At 52.0% G+C, this 16277-nt stretch overlaps 1 protein-coding gene across 1 annotated transcript; it reads left to right on the plus strand.

The window, feature by feature from the left end:
- Positions 1–2788: 2788 nt before the first annotated feature.
- LOC144101362 (protein argonaute-4-like) lies at positions 2789–12449 on the plus strand. Its single transcript, XM_077634491.1, has 5 exons — positions 2789–2833; positions 4236–4516; positions 8371–10410; positions 10889–11116; positions 12010–12449. Exons 1-5 carry the CDS (start codon positions 2791–2793, stop codon positions 12319–12321), a joined length of 2904 nt encoding a protein of 967 aa, XP_077490617.1. The 5' UTR covers positions 2789–2790; the 3' UTR covers positions 12322–12449.
- Positions 12450–16277: the final 3828 nt, after the last annotated feature.

Raw genomic sequence — 16277 nt, forward strand, 5'->3', positions numbered from 1 at the left:
ACAACAAAACTTACCCACGAAAGCAGTTATTTGCAAAACTGAATGTCCTTGTTTTGCTTCATGGCTGTGAGAGTGAAATACACTTTTATGAAAGAATAAAATAATGTTTATTTTATTCACTGCGTGTTCTTATAAAAAAGTTAGCATACGGCCCCTTGCCGTGCAAATAAACTCTTCCGGGGCGGCACCCTACTAGCCATAGATTGATTCCGCGTTCCGTCACGCGTTGACGTCTCGCCTTGTCGTCATGCTGTCGTCATGCTGTCGTCATGCTGTCGTCATGTTGTCGAGTTCCGTAATTCGGGCCCTGGCTATACCCGAAGCCCAGAAGGTATGCCACTTAATGCGTGGCGTAAAAGAGCAGCTATTTGCCGGAATGGTCCGTGACCCGCAACGAACAGTGTCCGACTTCACCAAGGAGGCAATGGGTATCGAGCGCTCTCTGCAGGAACGAGGCGCCCACTACGGACGTCAGGCTACTGTAGCAGCCGCTTCCCAGTGCACGCCTACGTCGCTGCCCGCCGAGGACCTTCGGGAGCTTGTAAGAAGCCTTGTGCGCGAGGAACTGGCGAAACTTCGCTTTGAAGCTCAACAGGTCAGCGTCGCTGCCGTAACGGACGTGGTCCGCGAATAAATCCGACGAGTTGTGCAGCCGCCCCCAGCTCCACACCCGGCGCCCTCCGTTTGACGTACAGCGAAGTGCTACGAAGTCCCGGGCCAGCGATGCGAGCCTTTCCCCCCGTCTCTCCTGTGCCATACCTGCAGGAGCCAGTCGCAACTGTACCCTCCGTGCAGCAGGAGTTCAGGCCACCCGTGAGCAAAGCGCACGTTTGGCGTACGCCAAACAATCGGCCGCTCTGTTACCTCTGCGGGGAGCCCGGCCACATCCTCCGCCACTGCCCTTACCGCAGAATGGGTTTAAGGGGTTTTTCACCTGACGCACCTGGACCACGCTACGGTGAAAGACCACGGGATATCGAACAGTACTTGGCTGATAACGTGCAATATTCGACCTCGAAGCGACGCCAGTCCCGATCGCCATCCCCAAGGCGGTTCTCTTCGCCCGGCCGCCCGTCATCCTCTGGCCAGTTCAGAGGCACGTCCCCACGTCGGGAAAACTGAAGACGGCGTCCTCCGGCGGTAGGGCTGCCGCTACAGGACCGAGTCAAGAGCCTCCACCCGATGATTCGCCGCGACGCTCCGACCGACGACGACCTGAACCGAAGACCTCGACGACGCGCACCGACCGACTGGTCTCCGCCGAAATGCCGGTATCCGCCGACAACCACGACGTTACCGCACTCGTGGATACCGGCGCCGATTTTTCTGTAATGAGCAGACGGTTAGCCACGGCCTTCAGGAAGTTTCTGACCCCTTGGTCTGGGCCGCAGATCCGGACAGCTGGTGGCCACGTGGTAACACCGATCGGTGTCTGCACTTCGCGAATCCAGATCCGCGGTGTTACTTTCCCTGGCTGCTTTGCTGTGTTACCCGAGTGCTCCAAAGACCTCGTGCTCGGTTTGGATTTCCTTCAGGAGTACGGTGCCCTTATCAACCTCCAGGAGCTAATAGTGTCGTCGTCCACCCAAAGCACTGTCGACGACGATACCGAGCCACGCAGGGCTAAGTTATGCGTCTGTGACGACCACGTATTGATCCCGTTCAGGGCCAGCATGTTTGTTACCGTCGAGTGTGATAACAGCCCCAGCACTCGTGGCATCGCTGAAATCAACATCTCACTGCTTCTGGGTCGGTAAGTCTGTGTAGCTCGCGGAATTATTGAATTGAACTGTGGGCGAACCGAACTTTTAGTGACCAATTTTGGTTCTGAACCCCACTGTTTGAGTGGCAAAACAGCATAGCGTATTTCGAAGAACTTAGCGAATTCGCGGGACAGCACTCGCTGTCCCGCGAATTCTCAGAGAACACGGTCTTTGAAGGACTGTTCTACAGCCCCGCCGCTTACACGTATGTACAGTTTATGCAATTAGTAACCAGAATACATGGTTTGCCTCTTAGTTGAACATTTGAGAACTTCTCTCATCCCGAAAGCTCTAAATCGCTGTAAGGTAAGGACAGCCCTAGTCTTCACCGTTTAAGACTTGATCTTTACGGAAGCTGTAAGAGCTCTAATATATAGGAGCGAGAAGCAGGCCATGCAGCCTAGCTATTTTGGCAGAGACTATACGTACCCTCGCGCCCCTTGGAGAGGAAAGAGAATCCCAAACGGACAAACTTCCAAGTCAAACTCGCTTGTTCCCCTTGGTTATAAGCTTCTAATCGCAGCTTATGAAGACGTTTCCCTCCTCCACCCGCTGTGACGCCATAAGCGAAAGTGCGGAGCCACACGGGACCGCGCCGGCCGGCCACTACGTTTGCAAGACTTAACCGCGATCCGAGCGCTAACCGTTCCAACCTCACTTCTTCTTACTTGACCAAATAATACCTCCGAGACGAAGACGACGAAGCGCATACCGCGAGCTGGTGGCACGACCGCGCGCGGTCGGCCCTGCTTCGCTCGCTCCCTCGTCTGTGATGTCATCAGCGCGGGTCCTACACTGGCTCGCTCCCCCATTGGCCCGGCCCTGCGGCCGCGCCCATCCGGGCCGGAGGTTAGGCGCGAGGCACGTTCCGCCGAGCTCGGGCCAGAAAAGGCTCCTTCATCGGCCGGCCGGTCGCTGCGACATCGCTGCTCGAGTGCCCTGTCCCCCCCCCCCCCCCCCGGCTAGCTGTCCAGGGGTCCGCCTTCACGTCGCAAACCGGGCCTCCCTGAAACGCTCCTTGAGGCCAATGGAGTCCGCCCCGCGGTCGCAACGACGAAGCTGCGGAACAGGTGAGCGCTTTCCTTGGCCCGCCATTGCCTGTGATAGAGCGCAGCGCTCCGGCGGAGCCTATCGCGCAGGCGCTTTCCATGGCTCGCCGTGGCCTCCGTGGTAGAGCACAGCGCCCCGCCGGGGCCTACCGCGGAGGTCACGGGTCAGCCATCCGAATCGCTGGCTGTAGGGAAACCCCTCTGACTGGGTGGCTTAGGATGACGCCACGACCGCAGACTGTCACCACGCCGCCCGGTCCGTTTGGTACGGCGTGGCGGGCTCTGGGCGTGGCGAAGTCATGATGTCCCGCGCGCGATGCCGCTTTTAGCTTGAGTGGCGATTCGCTTTGGACCGAAGCTGATTAGGTCTTCGGTTTTCGCGATGCCGATGTTCTTCCGCGAGATTTCTTCAGGGGAAATGAAAATTGCAGATGGCGTTTTTTCTTTCGCCACTAATTCTTGGTCGGCTTGCGGGAACGCACTAGGCCTAACCCCTAGGTTTGTGCTACTGGCCTGTTGCGCGACGCGTACGCGATTACATCTTGCCTAGAGGCGCATGATCCTTGTTTGGACGCGGTGAAGCGATGAGCTTTGCCGTGCACTTTTTCGTTTAAATTTGCGTCTTTGCCGCTGCTCCTGTGCGAGCCCGCTACAATGGGTGTAAAGGGAGTAGCAAGTCCTGTTATTTGCGCTCGAATGTAGCCGAGGTAGCAGTTATTCCGACGCGTCGGATGGTGTTAATTGACGCATATTGGTTTTTGGATATAGAGCGTCTCGAATCCCCGAGTGGGTTGGTTCACAATGGCTGTGTCGACTAGTCTTGCCTCCTTGCCATACATTAACCACTGCGGGGCGTGTCGCCCGATACTTCCGATCAGGACCCTGCTACCTTGCTCTCAAAGCCATAATTCGTTCGATAGGCTTACCTCATGGATTATCTCAATCAGTTTCAACAACCTTCTCTCGCCTTTCCCCGATTTTTATTTGGTTTTCAGAAAAATATTCATCTCAAGCCAAAGAGCGCTTTGACCGAATGCAAGATCTAGTGTATTTCCGATGTGTCTCTTCAAGCCCACAGCGACAGGATTTGAGGGCGCAGGCTCCTTTGTCAAGCCATGCAAACCTAGCAATCCGAGCACCCTGCCGGGGCATAGCTTCTACTTATTTTGAGAAACGGCTGCGTAATCATCCTACAGCAGGAGTCGAACCCACCACCTCCAAATCCAAGGCGGGTGCTCTACAGAAGGCGGGATTATCATGGCTTCAGCGACGTAACATATACATAGCCCATTCTTGCAGGTGCGCAATAGTGAATCGCCTGTTAGTGCTCGGAGCTGTTCGGTCACGCCATGTTGGCAAAACTGGTCACGCATCGGTAAGCCTTGTCGATATCGTTGACGCTAACTCCTTCCCTTTGGTCTAGGGCGGCCTACTGGACGCTCGCCGGGCGCCCCATCGGCGCTTTCGTTCGCGCAAGCCGTGCAGCAGCGGGTGGTCAGAGCGGCCCCACCCCAGATTCTCTCCAGCACTGCCGCCGGAACAGCCGTCATCACCCGCGCAGAGGGAACCAACGGCAACGGGGCTCACACTGTGGCGCCCAGCGAAGGCGTGCCCACCACCTCGACTTCGCCGACGGCCGCGCCCGTGCAGGCCCGCAATGGTGTCGGCAACACCAAGTCGCAGAATGACGAGCTCAGCATTCAGGTGAGCGACGGCTGCTGCTGCGTGCCCCCACGGACGTGTCTGAACCCTGTGGATGGGTGTGGGCGGCAATGCCGTCGTAGCATGCCAGCAGATAGTTTGCCAGACCGCGTACCGCTACGGCGCATGCGCAGTTCGCCCTGAGTTCGCCAGATGGCGCCACATTCTCGTCAACAGCGCGCCTGCCTGGGCACGTTTGCGGCTCTTGATAGTTGCCACACTGCAAGCCATGGCTTGGTGAGTGGTGTTTTCAGTGACCGTGCATGCACCGTACTGCATCGAGCTTCCATAGATTCCATCTCAGGTTGCACAGATTGCGCCCAAGGCGCGTCTCAAAAAAAATTCAAGCGCAGGCGTTACGCTGCGCAGCAAGCGAAAGTGAATCTTTGTTAGCAGCTACCGCTGCCTTTTCACGTGGGTGCATTTCCCATGAGGCTTTCCATTATACGTTTTATGACTAGGCTTCAGAAATGTCACGTGATGCTAACTCTATTAACTCCCCTCAGCGGACAAAGGTAGCGCACAATCCCCTCTCTTCTGAGGCAGATTGCTGGTCACTGGCCAGTCAAAAGATGAAAAGACGTTTCGGGAGCACTACGGCTCCCTTGTTCACTATGAAGCAATCGGAGCACGGATACGTTCTTTTTTAGCACCCAGTAGCGTTTTTAAGGATTTAGCATAGATAGGATGTAGAGTTACGTCGTTCCTGTTTAATGTGTTAGACGATGTCTGTATGATAAGGGACTCAAGATTCTGCCGTGCTGATGTGTTCTTTTCTGTTGTCAACATCTTTACTTGATCCCAGTTAAGCTCGTGGCCGGATTCTTGCACGTGCTCGGCGATGGCGTTAGATGCTGCTTTCTTGTTTAGGACGTCGTTCTGGCGCTCTCTCAGGCGTCTCCTGAAGTCCTTTGTTTCACCGATATATATTGATGAGCAACCGGCGCAGTCATTCTCATACACAACACCTGCAAATCTCTCACGAGGGAGCTTGTCCTTCACAATCACCAGTTCTGTTGGCAACTTGCCAGCGGGGACGTGCGCGATGTTGACGCCATGCTTGCGGAAAATACGAGCAAGCGCTTCGCTAATTCCCGCTACGTATGGGACAGCAGCTCGTTTTTCTTTTGGTTTTTCTGTGCTCTCGCGTCTGTGTCTACCTTCGAAAAACGCGATAGCAAAAAACCAAAAGAAAAACGAGCTTGTCCCATACGTAGCGGGAATTAGCGAAGCGCTTACTCGTATTTTCCGCAAGCATGGCGTCAACATCGCGCACGTCCCCGCTGGCAAGGTGCGAACAGAACTGGTGAATGTGAAGGACAAGCTCCCTCGTGAAAGATTTCCAGGTGTTGTGTATGAGATTGACTGCGCCGATTGCTCATCAATATATATCGGTGAAACAAAGGACTTCAGGAGACGCCTGAGAGAGCCCCAGAATGACGTCCGAAACCAGAAAGTAGCATCTATCGCCATCGCAGAGCATGTGCAAGAATCCGGCCACGAGATTAGCTGGGATCAAATAAAGATATTGACAACAGAAAAGAACACATCAGCACGGCAGAATGTTAAGTCTCCTATCATACAGACATCGTCTAACTCATTAAACAGGAACGACGGAACTCTGTATCCTATCTATGCTGAATCATTAAAAACGCTACTGGGTGCTACAAAAGGACGGATCCGTGCGCCGATTGTTTCATAGTAAACAAGGGAGCCGTAGTGCTCCCGAAACGTCTTTTCATCTTTTGACTTTGGCCAGTGACCAGCAATCTGCATCACCATGATTCCTGACCAGACGGTATGCCGTCAAACCCTCGACTACATCCCTCTCTTCTGCTTTGCGGCTCCTCTTCGCTTGTCGACCTTGGCTCCTTCTACGCGATGCTAAACCTGAGCACTCCCCTGAATAATCGCGCTACGTATGACATCGGTGCTTGCATGCGCCGCTCGCGTTTTTTGGCACCGCGAGGGAAGAGAAAGGAAGAAATGGCGTGAAAGTACGTGACGGCGTCCCACCATTGGGAGGGCCTGATGTCGAGAGTATAGACAGTATTGGAGGTGAGCGGCGTGCTTCAGAAGTTAATGGTGGAAATTATTCCAGAGACCTCCACTACGGCACCTCTTTCTCTTTTCCCCTCCCACCTTCCTCCCTTCTTTTACGGCGCAGTTCCGGTGTCCCCCGGCACATGCGATTCAGTAAGGTGGCTCATCGTAGTGTAAAGATGGGTTGCGCAAAAACTTCATTCACGCGAATAAAGAGGGGACAAGCGCAGTCCCGCCTTCTATCATGTGAAGGTACCTTTGGGGAAACCCATATTTTCGCGACGTATGAGAGACAATTACTGCGCCATTACCTTTCATCAAGAAACCAATTTTCAATTTTTTCTTCCGAGGTTCGCTTTATTTTCAGCTCATTGAGGGGATTCAGATACAACGTGGAGAATGATTATACACGTCTTTGCATTCCTTGCTCGGCACTCTCGGCGTTGCCTATGCAGCTACTTGACGAACGTCACTTGATGGCTTCAACGAAGTACGGAAATTGGAATGTGGTTGTGTAAAAGCACTACGGGCTCCCTTAATGTGCTCGCCGAAATTTTTATTGTGTATGTTTGCTTGCGAATGATTGCGCACATTATGAAAAAAGAAAATCTTCTTTGTGAATGTGGCGTCCGCATTTTTTCATGCAGGAAACTCGAAATTTCGCCACCAACGCGTCCCTTTCCACCCTTGCTTGCTCTTAGGAGAGAATACACTAGGAAACCTGACACGAGTAGTTAGTGAAATTCCTAAAACAAGGAAATGTGACCAGGAAATTGGTTTTTAAAAGAAGTTGTCCGCCAGCGCACCAGTGAGATCTTACCAACCCTGTCCATGATAGCCTCAGCTGCTTATGCGCCATTAAGTGAAACAAACAGACACGCACACAATTAGTTAAAATGAATCACCACTTGAAATCTTGATTTCTGCAACAGTTCAGTGTAAGTTTCAGTTAATTAAAACGACAAAGCAGAGTTCATACTGCAGTTATTGTGTGCAGACCAAAGGCACAGTGCCAAAAATTTGGCGCCTTCACTCCTTCAAAGAAGGCTTGGTCCTCTCGCTGGCGTGTGTTAGAGTGCTTCGAGTGACGCTGCAAACTTGAGGTTGCCTACAGCTGTCACTTTTCCCCGCAGGAATCTCTGAAATTTGAATTTTTCGCATTTCACTCGTAATTCGAGGTATTTTACAAGTAAAAGATAAGAAGGCGTACTGCTATCGATTAAGAGCTCACTGGAATGGGTTCCGTGCTAGTAGTCCACAGGCGAAAAAGTATCACCGAAACAAAATCGCGAGTTCTCATCCGCGGCGTGGAGACGTGAAAATCTGACCAATGCACTCCATTCACTCTCCTTACTTTACCGAGATCATTTTGAGCTCTCCATATCAACAGCGTGACGCGCAAGTCAGATCGTCAGTGTGGAGGAGTTGACTTTTGACTTTTATCGATTAACCGATGTATGGAGGAGTTTACTTTTAGACAGCTAACGCAGAGGTCAGGCGTAGTTTACGCGCGGAATTTGTGCGTAATTCAACCGCCTAACCGACAATTCTGGACAAAATATCTGCCGTCTGCAGGCTTGCATGTTTTCATTTATGTTCTTGCTACCGTCAAAAGCGTTCCCCATTGTTTTTCTATGGCAGTCTGATCAGCGTGATGCCAGCTAGTAAAGAAAAAGTCGGACTATGACCATTACCTTCAATATTTCCATAAGAGTATCTTAAAATTTTCAAATTTTGTCCAAGAATGTTGGACACGAGTTGTGCGCTGTCGGAATTTAAACCTTAGCCGCGGACTGCCCCGGCGCGCTCTGCAGGAAATCGAGCGGACCTTGCCGTCTCACTTCCCGCGCCGGCCTGCTCAAGGCAAACTGGGCCGGCCGATCCAGTTGACCGCCAACCACTTCAGCGTTGAGATCCCTTCCGGTAACGTTTTCCACTACGACGTGGAGATCTGCTCAGAGTCGCGCAAGGAGACCAACAAAGTGCCCGAGAAGCGCAAGTACCGCTGCATCAGCACCAAGATCAACCGCCTGGTCATCGAGTTGCTCGTCAAGAAGTACCGGGTCGACCTGAGTGGCTGCATGCCCGCCTTCGACGGCCGCAAGAACTTGTACACGCGCCGTGAGCTCAATTTCCGTGAGCGCACCTTCACGGTCGACTTCGAGGAGGACCAGCGGATTCAGAAGTTCATCGTGAAGATCCAGTACGCGGCCACCGTGAATCTGGACGCGCTACAGGCGGTCTTCGACAGACGCGTCAGCCATGTTCCCCAGGAGGTCCTCCAAGCCGTGGACATCGTGCTGCGGCACGGACCGTCGATAAAACTCACGCCCGTCGGGCGGTCCTTCTTCAGGCCGCCGGCCCCAGGCGAATACAATACCCTTGGAGGTGGCTGCGAAGTCTGGTTCGGCTACTACACTAGCGTTCGACCTGCTCAGTGGAAGCCCATGCTCAACGTCGACATTTCGGCCACCGCCTTCTACGAGCCTCTACCCGTGACCGACTTCATGTGCAAACTGTTCAGCGATTGCCGGCGCGAGATGTCGGCCGGAGACTTCAAGAACCTGCGCGACTTCCAGAACGTTCGTCTCAACAAGGAGCTCAAGGGTTTGCGCGTCAAGGTCACCCACCTTCCATACCCTCGCAAGTACAAGGTGGTTCGAGTCACCAAGGAACCAGCCAAGAAGATCTACTTCAAAATGGAAGACGGCACCCGTTGCTCAGTGGCCGACTACTTCCAAAACTGTTACGACCGCCTCAAGTACCCGAACCTGCCCTGCATCCAAACCGGCAGCGAAAACCACCCGGTCTACCTCCCGCTGGAGGTCTGCGTGATCGTCGAAGGGCAGCACTGCAAGAAGAAACTGGACGAGAACCAGACGTCCGAGATGATCAAGCGTACGGCCCAGCCACCGGCCAAGCGCTTCAACGAGATCCGCCAGTCGGTGCGGGATCTGGTCAGCAGCAGCGACCAGTGCCTGCGCGAGTTCGGCATCAAAATCAGCACCGAGCCGACGCAGCTCAAGGGCAGGGTGCTCGATCCGCCGTCGCTGGTCTTCGAGAACAACTACATCGGCAAGCCCCGCGAGGGCACCTGGGAACTGCGGGGCCGTCACTTCTACAAGTCGGCCACGCTGACCCGCTGGACGCTGCTCAACCTGAGCCAGTTCGCGCAGCCAGACAGCCTCGACAACTTCGTCAAGATGCTCATCCGCGTCGGCCAGGAACTGGGCATGAGCATCGAGCAGCCGCTGGACGTCACCACGACTGACACGAACCGCAAGCCCGTGCGGAATATCCTGCTCGAGGAGCAGCGCAAGGCCGCCAACCTCGAGATGGTCATCATCGTGCTCGCCAAGAACACGAGCTACGCCGATATCAAGCAGGTAGCCGAGACCGAGATCGGGCTGCGCACGCAGTGCGTAATGGACAACAACGTGATCAAGAAGTGCAACGCCGCGCTCATCACCAACCTCTGCCAGAAGATCAACGCCAAGCTGGACGGCATCAACAACAGCCTGCTGCCCAAGGAGAAGCCGAAAATCTTCCAGAAGCCGGTTATTATCATCGGCGCGGACGTGACTCACCCGGCGCCTGGGGACAAGCTGAGGCCGTCCATCGCGGCGTGCGTTGGTAGCTTGGACTCCATTCCGTACAAGTTCCACGCCTCCGTTCGCGTCCAGATGGCAGACTCCGCTGCCACTTCGCGCCTGGAGATCATCAAGGACCTCAAAGATATGATGAAAGACACGCTGAAGGCATTTTATCATGCTACCAGGCACAAGCCAGAGCGCATTATCTTCTACCGGGACGGAGTGAGCGAGGGGCAGTTCATGGAGGTCCGCAACCGCGAGGTAAGTTTCGAATGCAAAATGATTTATCCCCGCATCTTTTTGTGGGTTGGTTATGATTGAAAGGGGCAGCAGCATATTGTCTCGCGGATTCTACATCGAACATCATCGACCGCGGTAACTGGCGGGTCTCAATGTAGATAAAAATGCACCACACCACAGCGCTGGACACCACAGCACTGGTGTTCATCGTACCCGTCTTGCACTGCTGCATTTTTAGCTGTCATGAATTACCTGCAAGCCCGATCAGAGAAGCTTCCAAGTTACTGTGGATTCTACCAGTTTTCCATATACGATAAGAATTTACTCACAGCGCCATTACCTTCTCCTAACTTTGTTCGAAAGACGACGGTTCGTAGCTGTTGGACTGTGCACGAAATGATGTTGTCCTGCCCATCCCTTGTGTCAAGCTCCAGAAGCAGTGTTTAATCCATTAGGCGACCAGTTCAGGGCTACAACTTGGCCGTGATCTTGTTTCCAGGTGAGCGCCATCCGACTGGCGTGCCAGGAGCTTTCCCCGAACGAGACGTACGAGCCGGCGCTGACATTCATCGTGGTCCAGAAGCGTCACCACACGCGTTTCATGCCCGCCAATGACCGGGACGGGGTTGGCAAGTGCCGCAACGTGCCGCCCGGCACCACCGTAGACTCTGTTGTCACGCACCCGCTCGACTTCGACTTTTACCTCTGCAGCCATTTCGGCATTCAGGTGCACAGTAATGGAATGCAGTCTGGGGCCCAGTAGTCGGTACTTGGGTCGCAGAAACTCCCTAATGACGCAGAAACGAACTGAACGTGCTCCGAACTTTTCAGTGCAACATTAAGCAGACCACTATAGAGGCAGTGACAGGGAGTTTGGGCGCACCTTACACATTATAAAGCACAGGATGACTGTTAGCTGTGGGCCCGAATAGCAACTGCGCATGGGCCTACTTTGATATTTTATTGTGCAACAGCCAGTAAAGGGTTCCCGCAAAATGGGATCTGTTTGGTTTATGGAGGTTTAACGTCCCAAAGCGACTCAGACTATGAGAGATGCCGTAGTGAAGGGCTCCGGAAATTTCGACCACTTGGGGCTCTTTAACGTGCACTGAGATTGCGCAGTACACGGGCTTCTCTAATTTCGCCTCCATCGGCGAAATTCGTCCGCCACAGCCGGGAACAGGATGTGTCCCAAAAAGGGGACCACAGGATAGTAACAATTTTAAGGCACCCAAATTCATCATCATCATGAATATTATCAGCCTAACTATGCCCAGTGCAGGGAAAAGGCCTCTCCTATGTCTCTACAGTTACCCTGTCCTTTGAAAGCTGCGGCCACCGTATCCTGGCAAACTTGCCAATCTCAACCGCCCACCTAGCTTTCTGCCGCCCCTTGCTACGCCTCCCTTTTCTTGGAATCAACTCCGTTGCCCTTAAGGACCAGCGGTTGTCTTCCAATTCGCATTACATACCCAGCCCAAGCCCATCTCTTCCTCTTGATTCCTAAGTTAAGACTGCCTAAGTGTTGGCGGGGATGTGACGCGAGGTCTGTCGTCTACAACCAGGAGATCATGCTGCGATTCCGTGGGTTGAACCGGCCCCGTGGTGTCTGTGGTGCAGGGCACGAGCAGGCCGTCGCACTACTACATTTTGTGGGACGACTCGAGCTTTACTGCGGACGACGTGCAGTATCTGAGCTACTACCTCTGCCACACCTACGCCCGCTGCGCGCGGAGCGTTAGCATCCCGGCGCCCGTTTACTATGCTCATCTGGCCGCGTACCGGGCCAAGAACCACCTGATGAGCAAGGTGGATGTGTCAAGCTCGAGCAGCGACTCGTCTGGGGGCAAAGCCGACGCCGTCTCAACCCGTCAGTATGTGGAGGCTGTCAAGGTGCTCGAGTCCCTCAAGACTGGCATGTACTTCGTGTGAGGACCAACACTGCTGGGTGAGCGATGTTCAGTACACTGAGCTGTCATGACGTCATTGTACCATACTAAAGTATGGCATGGTGGGTGTGTAGCGTACCAAAGCGGCTCATGGGATATGGGGTATTGTTGTGAAGGGCTCCGCATTGGACTTGAACATCTGCTGGTTCCATAGCGTGCACTGCGATCGCATGGCACACGGCGGTCTTCCCATAGCCACTGTGCCACCACGGCGGGTCAGTTATAGGAGCTATGTAGGCTATGTGCAAAAGAACAAACGTCTCGCCATGAGGGCTCATTGACAAAAAACTACGCTATACAGTGCCGCTAAGGAACTTGTCTCCGGCAAAAAAAAAACGCGAAACCTAAGGCATGAACAGGCTGGTTGCCCAAAGTTAATGCCATCAAAGCTCCTCCATATCCCCAGCATTCTGGCCCATGCGCCTCAAGAAACCGGTCGCGCCATCTCGCGACAGCCGGCGGCGCGTAACTCAATGGCGATGAAAAAATAAAAATTAATACCTCGTCGCGCATAAGTTAGAGAATAGCTGTCTCGCCAAGATGTTAAATGCTTCTTAAAGTTTCTTTTAGTAGAGTTTCATAATTATAGCTTACATGCTGCGTCTACCATACGCAATAAGCTACGATAGCATGGAGTTTATGACGAAGTCCTGAAAAATACCCCACTTCCTTATCGTTCACCAAAGCTCTAATTTACAATATATCGACAAGCTCTTTGGAGCTTCAGGAAGCGTAATGTCCTACCTTGAAAGAAGTATAAAGTATTTTACATTTGAATGAAGCAAAAGATTTCCTACGCTGTTTCTCTCTCATGCATCCTCAGCATTGGCAAGAAACGTGTGGCGCCCTCTCTTGCTGTGTTGGCAAGGCGCACGTCCCCGCTGCAGTGTCCCTGCTTTGGTAGTTTGCTTTGTGAGGTTGAGCCGTGCTGTACGATTGCGCACTTTTATCAAAAGTGCCCCCATCGGAGTGAGGCTATGACCATGGGCTGCTACATAAAATGCTACAAGAAAGCGCGTGCCTTCTATGAGGTATACAAAGAAAACTATAAGGAGAATCTTTTGCTCGACAGGTATATTTTTTATTAAGCGCGTACAGTGACCACACGGGCATAGGTGACAGTGGAATTGCGTGCGCATTAACAGTGCAAAGCAATGAAACTTCAAGGTACTTTGTTCAAGCAGCGAAATGCGTAATTCCCAGACGCTAATACTTAGAGCTCACTCACCGATACTTGTATATGGGTCTTGCATTGTGCGTTGGAAATATTAAAATAGTGAATTAATGACTACATTTTAACAATCTTATTAGGCTCAATAGCAGACAGCTCTTCGAAAGTTTTGTCGATGTGGTGGAAGAGCAGCACGGATGCGTTGAAGTGAATGTCGTAAGTGCCAGGCGGCAAACCTGATGCTGCGTTTTATGGCAATAGGTGATTTGTCCAATGTAACAATTAGCAGTGTGGTGGCTCGCAACATTTTTTTCTAGGTTGGTAAAGTGAATCTCGTGATTCGATCGTTCGCCGTCGATAAGGGCTTTGCCACTGCTGTAATCGATGCTAGTTTCGGCAGTTATATGTCAACCGCTAACGAACACTTCATAGAATGGCATGCTGGGAACTATTCTGAAGAGTGTGCCATCTCTTCGGCATGCAAGTAAATACGCCGTTACACAGAGCAGCAATTAAGAGTCAAACGTGAATTAAATGTTCTTGATTATAATTTAAATTTGGTGAAGAATGAGCGGAAGATACTGTCGGATAACACGAGGTTTCAATGCTTACTGCGTTTCTCTAGCGCGGCTGCTGGGCGCTGCACCCAGCCTGCTTGTGCAATGTGGCGGTCACATGATTAATTAGCGACAGGGCGTTACATGAGCGCGGCCCTGAATATGCAGTGAATTTACCGTGTTGCGAATATGTGCAACAGCACCTACAGGCACTCTCGGACGAGTGGCGCGAACATATTCATTTTTTTTGCATATGAGGTGTAAACCTACCCCCACCTTTTTTTTTGCTGTCGCTCTCCTGTGTACTTCTCGGTATCCGCTCTCTTTGCCTTTAATTCCGCCGGTTGCAGTTCCGGTACTTGAGCGATTAGATAACAATTGCCGGGCCAGCAACATTTTTAGCGTCCTTTTTGTATTTTCGTCGGTTGTTGTTGCCTCTCAAGCGATTGGCAAACTACTACTTCTTCGACGTGTGGCTCCGGGGGGGTTGCACAGACCGCGGTTGTAAAAAGAGGGCGCCATTTCCAGGGATCGATTAACATCCTCCCGCGACTTTTAAATTTGCCTTGATTGGTTTCCACAGCCTACGACACCTAGCACTCGAAGCAGGGTATTTTCCATACCACGCCTTCGGCCTTTTCTGTCGGATGACTGTCTTTGAAGGGCAGAGGAGGCGTCCGATAATGGTGGCCGTCTTGTGCATAGTTTGCATCCCTTGCTTTCTGAGAATACTGGCCAAGCTTTCGCTGACACCTTTTGCGTACGAACTGCATGCGCGTTTTTGCCACTGGCGTGTCCTAAGCGTAAGCATATAGAGTTGTTTGTATTGCTTCCTTTTCGGTTTTGAATGATGTATCGAGTAAAGAATCTTGGGTATCCATTTCTTAGAAATGTTTTCTTTTGTTAATAGTACAGTGTTTTCTTCAACACAAGGTTAGGTGAACGACCATTGTCCGCGCACTTCAACTCAAAGAAACCAAGCGCCAGGTTTCGAGCAAACTTGTGCCCATTGGAAACCAATGGGTACTCGGCGGCACTGGGGAACGAATCACACACCCTCCTCGAGCAGCATGCTTAAAGCGAAAAGTCATTGCTGTTGTCGCGGATTTTAAAAGAAATAGCAAGAATTGGGAACCGTCTTAACCAAAACTTGCTTGAATTTCACTCTTTTTTTGGCAGTGTTCCTCCCACAAAGGCTACGAGAACAATACCCACTGCTCGCAGCATTAAAACGGATGATGAGGAGGAGGGCGGTAACGTGAAGGGCCAAAGATGTGAGCAGATGCATAGGTAGGGAAAAATTCTTTTTCAAGAGCTACACGGGCAGCCGGTTGCAGGTTGGTAAGGGGGAGGAAAGAAAGCACAGCGGTTAGGGGTCTCCTGCTGTGCCTTTCTTCTTCTTCTTCTTCTTCACCCCAGGTATATGGAACATACCCACACGCGGGGATTGGTCAAGGTGTAGTAGAATAAACAAAGAAGTTTCCATGGAAGATGACGACAAAAGTGTAGCCCCAATCGTGAATTTTGAAAAATCAATGAATAAAAACAACAGAACAATATTGACAGTTAAATAACAGTCAGCATTTTGGTGAGAAGAGAAGAGCTCGTAGAACTTTAAAAGAGTTAGCACATCAACCTACCAGTTGCGATTATGTAATCGTGGAGAAACCCACAAATAGAACCCAGTGCAAATCCCTCGGCGTTCGCACCAAACGATAATAATACTGGCAAAGATAAAGGGAGCCCTAACCTGGAGAGAGGGACCTCCAGGTAAATCTTTCTCTGAAGTGCGAACCTTGGGCAGTAGAGGAGAAAATGGTCTAAAGATTCAACTTTCCCACATGCGTCACATAGGTTCGTCGGTGTCAACCCACACCTGCGTAGATATAAATTCAAACTTGGAATCCTGCACCGCAACCGCGTCATTGTTACCTCACACAGCCTGGATTTACACGAACGGACGTTCCAATTATGTGCTAAGGGCTGATAGTCAGTGGTATTTAGTAAGGGATCTCGTAACCTGGCTGATATATGTAGGAACCGCTGAAACCTGGAAATCGCCAGCAGGCTGAATTCGGGACGGGATGTGTCAATGACCCGTCAAGAGCCGACCATGCTAAGTAATCAGCCACCTCATTTGAATGAATACCAGCATGGCCAGGGACCCAGACAAAAAGGACCACCTTCAATATGCTTGGGACAATAATCGCA

Source organism: Amblyomma americanum, chromosome 1, assembly GCF_052857255.1.
Source record: "Amblyomma americanum isolate KBUSLIRL-KWMA chromosome 1, ASM5285725v1, whole genome shotgun sequence".
Classification (NCBI taxonomy): domain Eukaryota; kingdom Metazoa; phylum Arthropoda; class Arachnida; order Ixodida; family Ixodidae; genus Amblyomma; species Amblyomma americanum.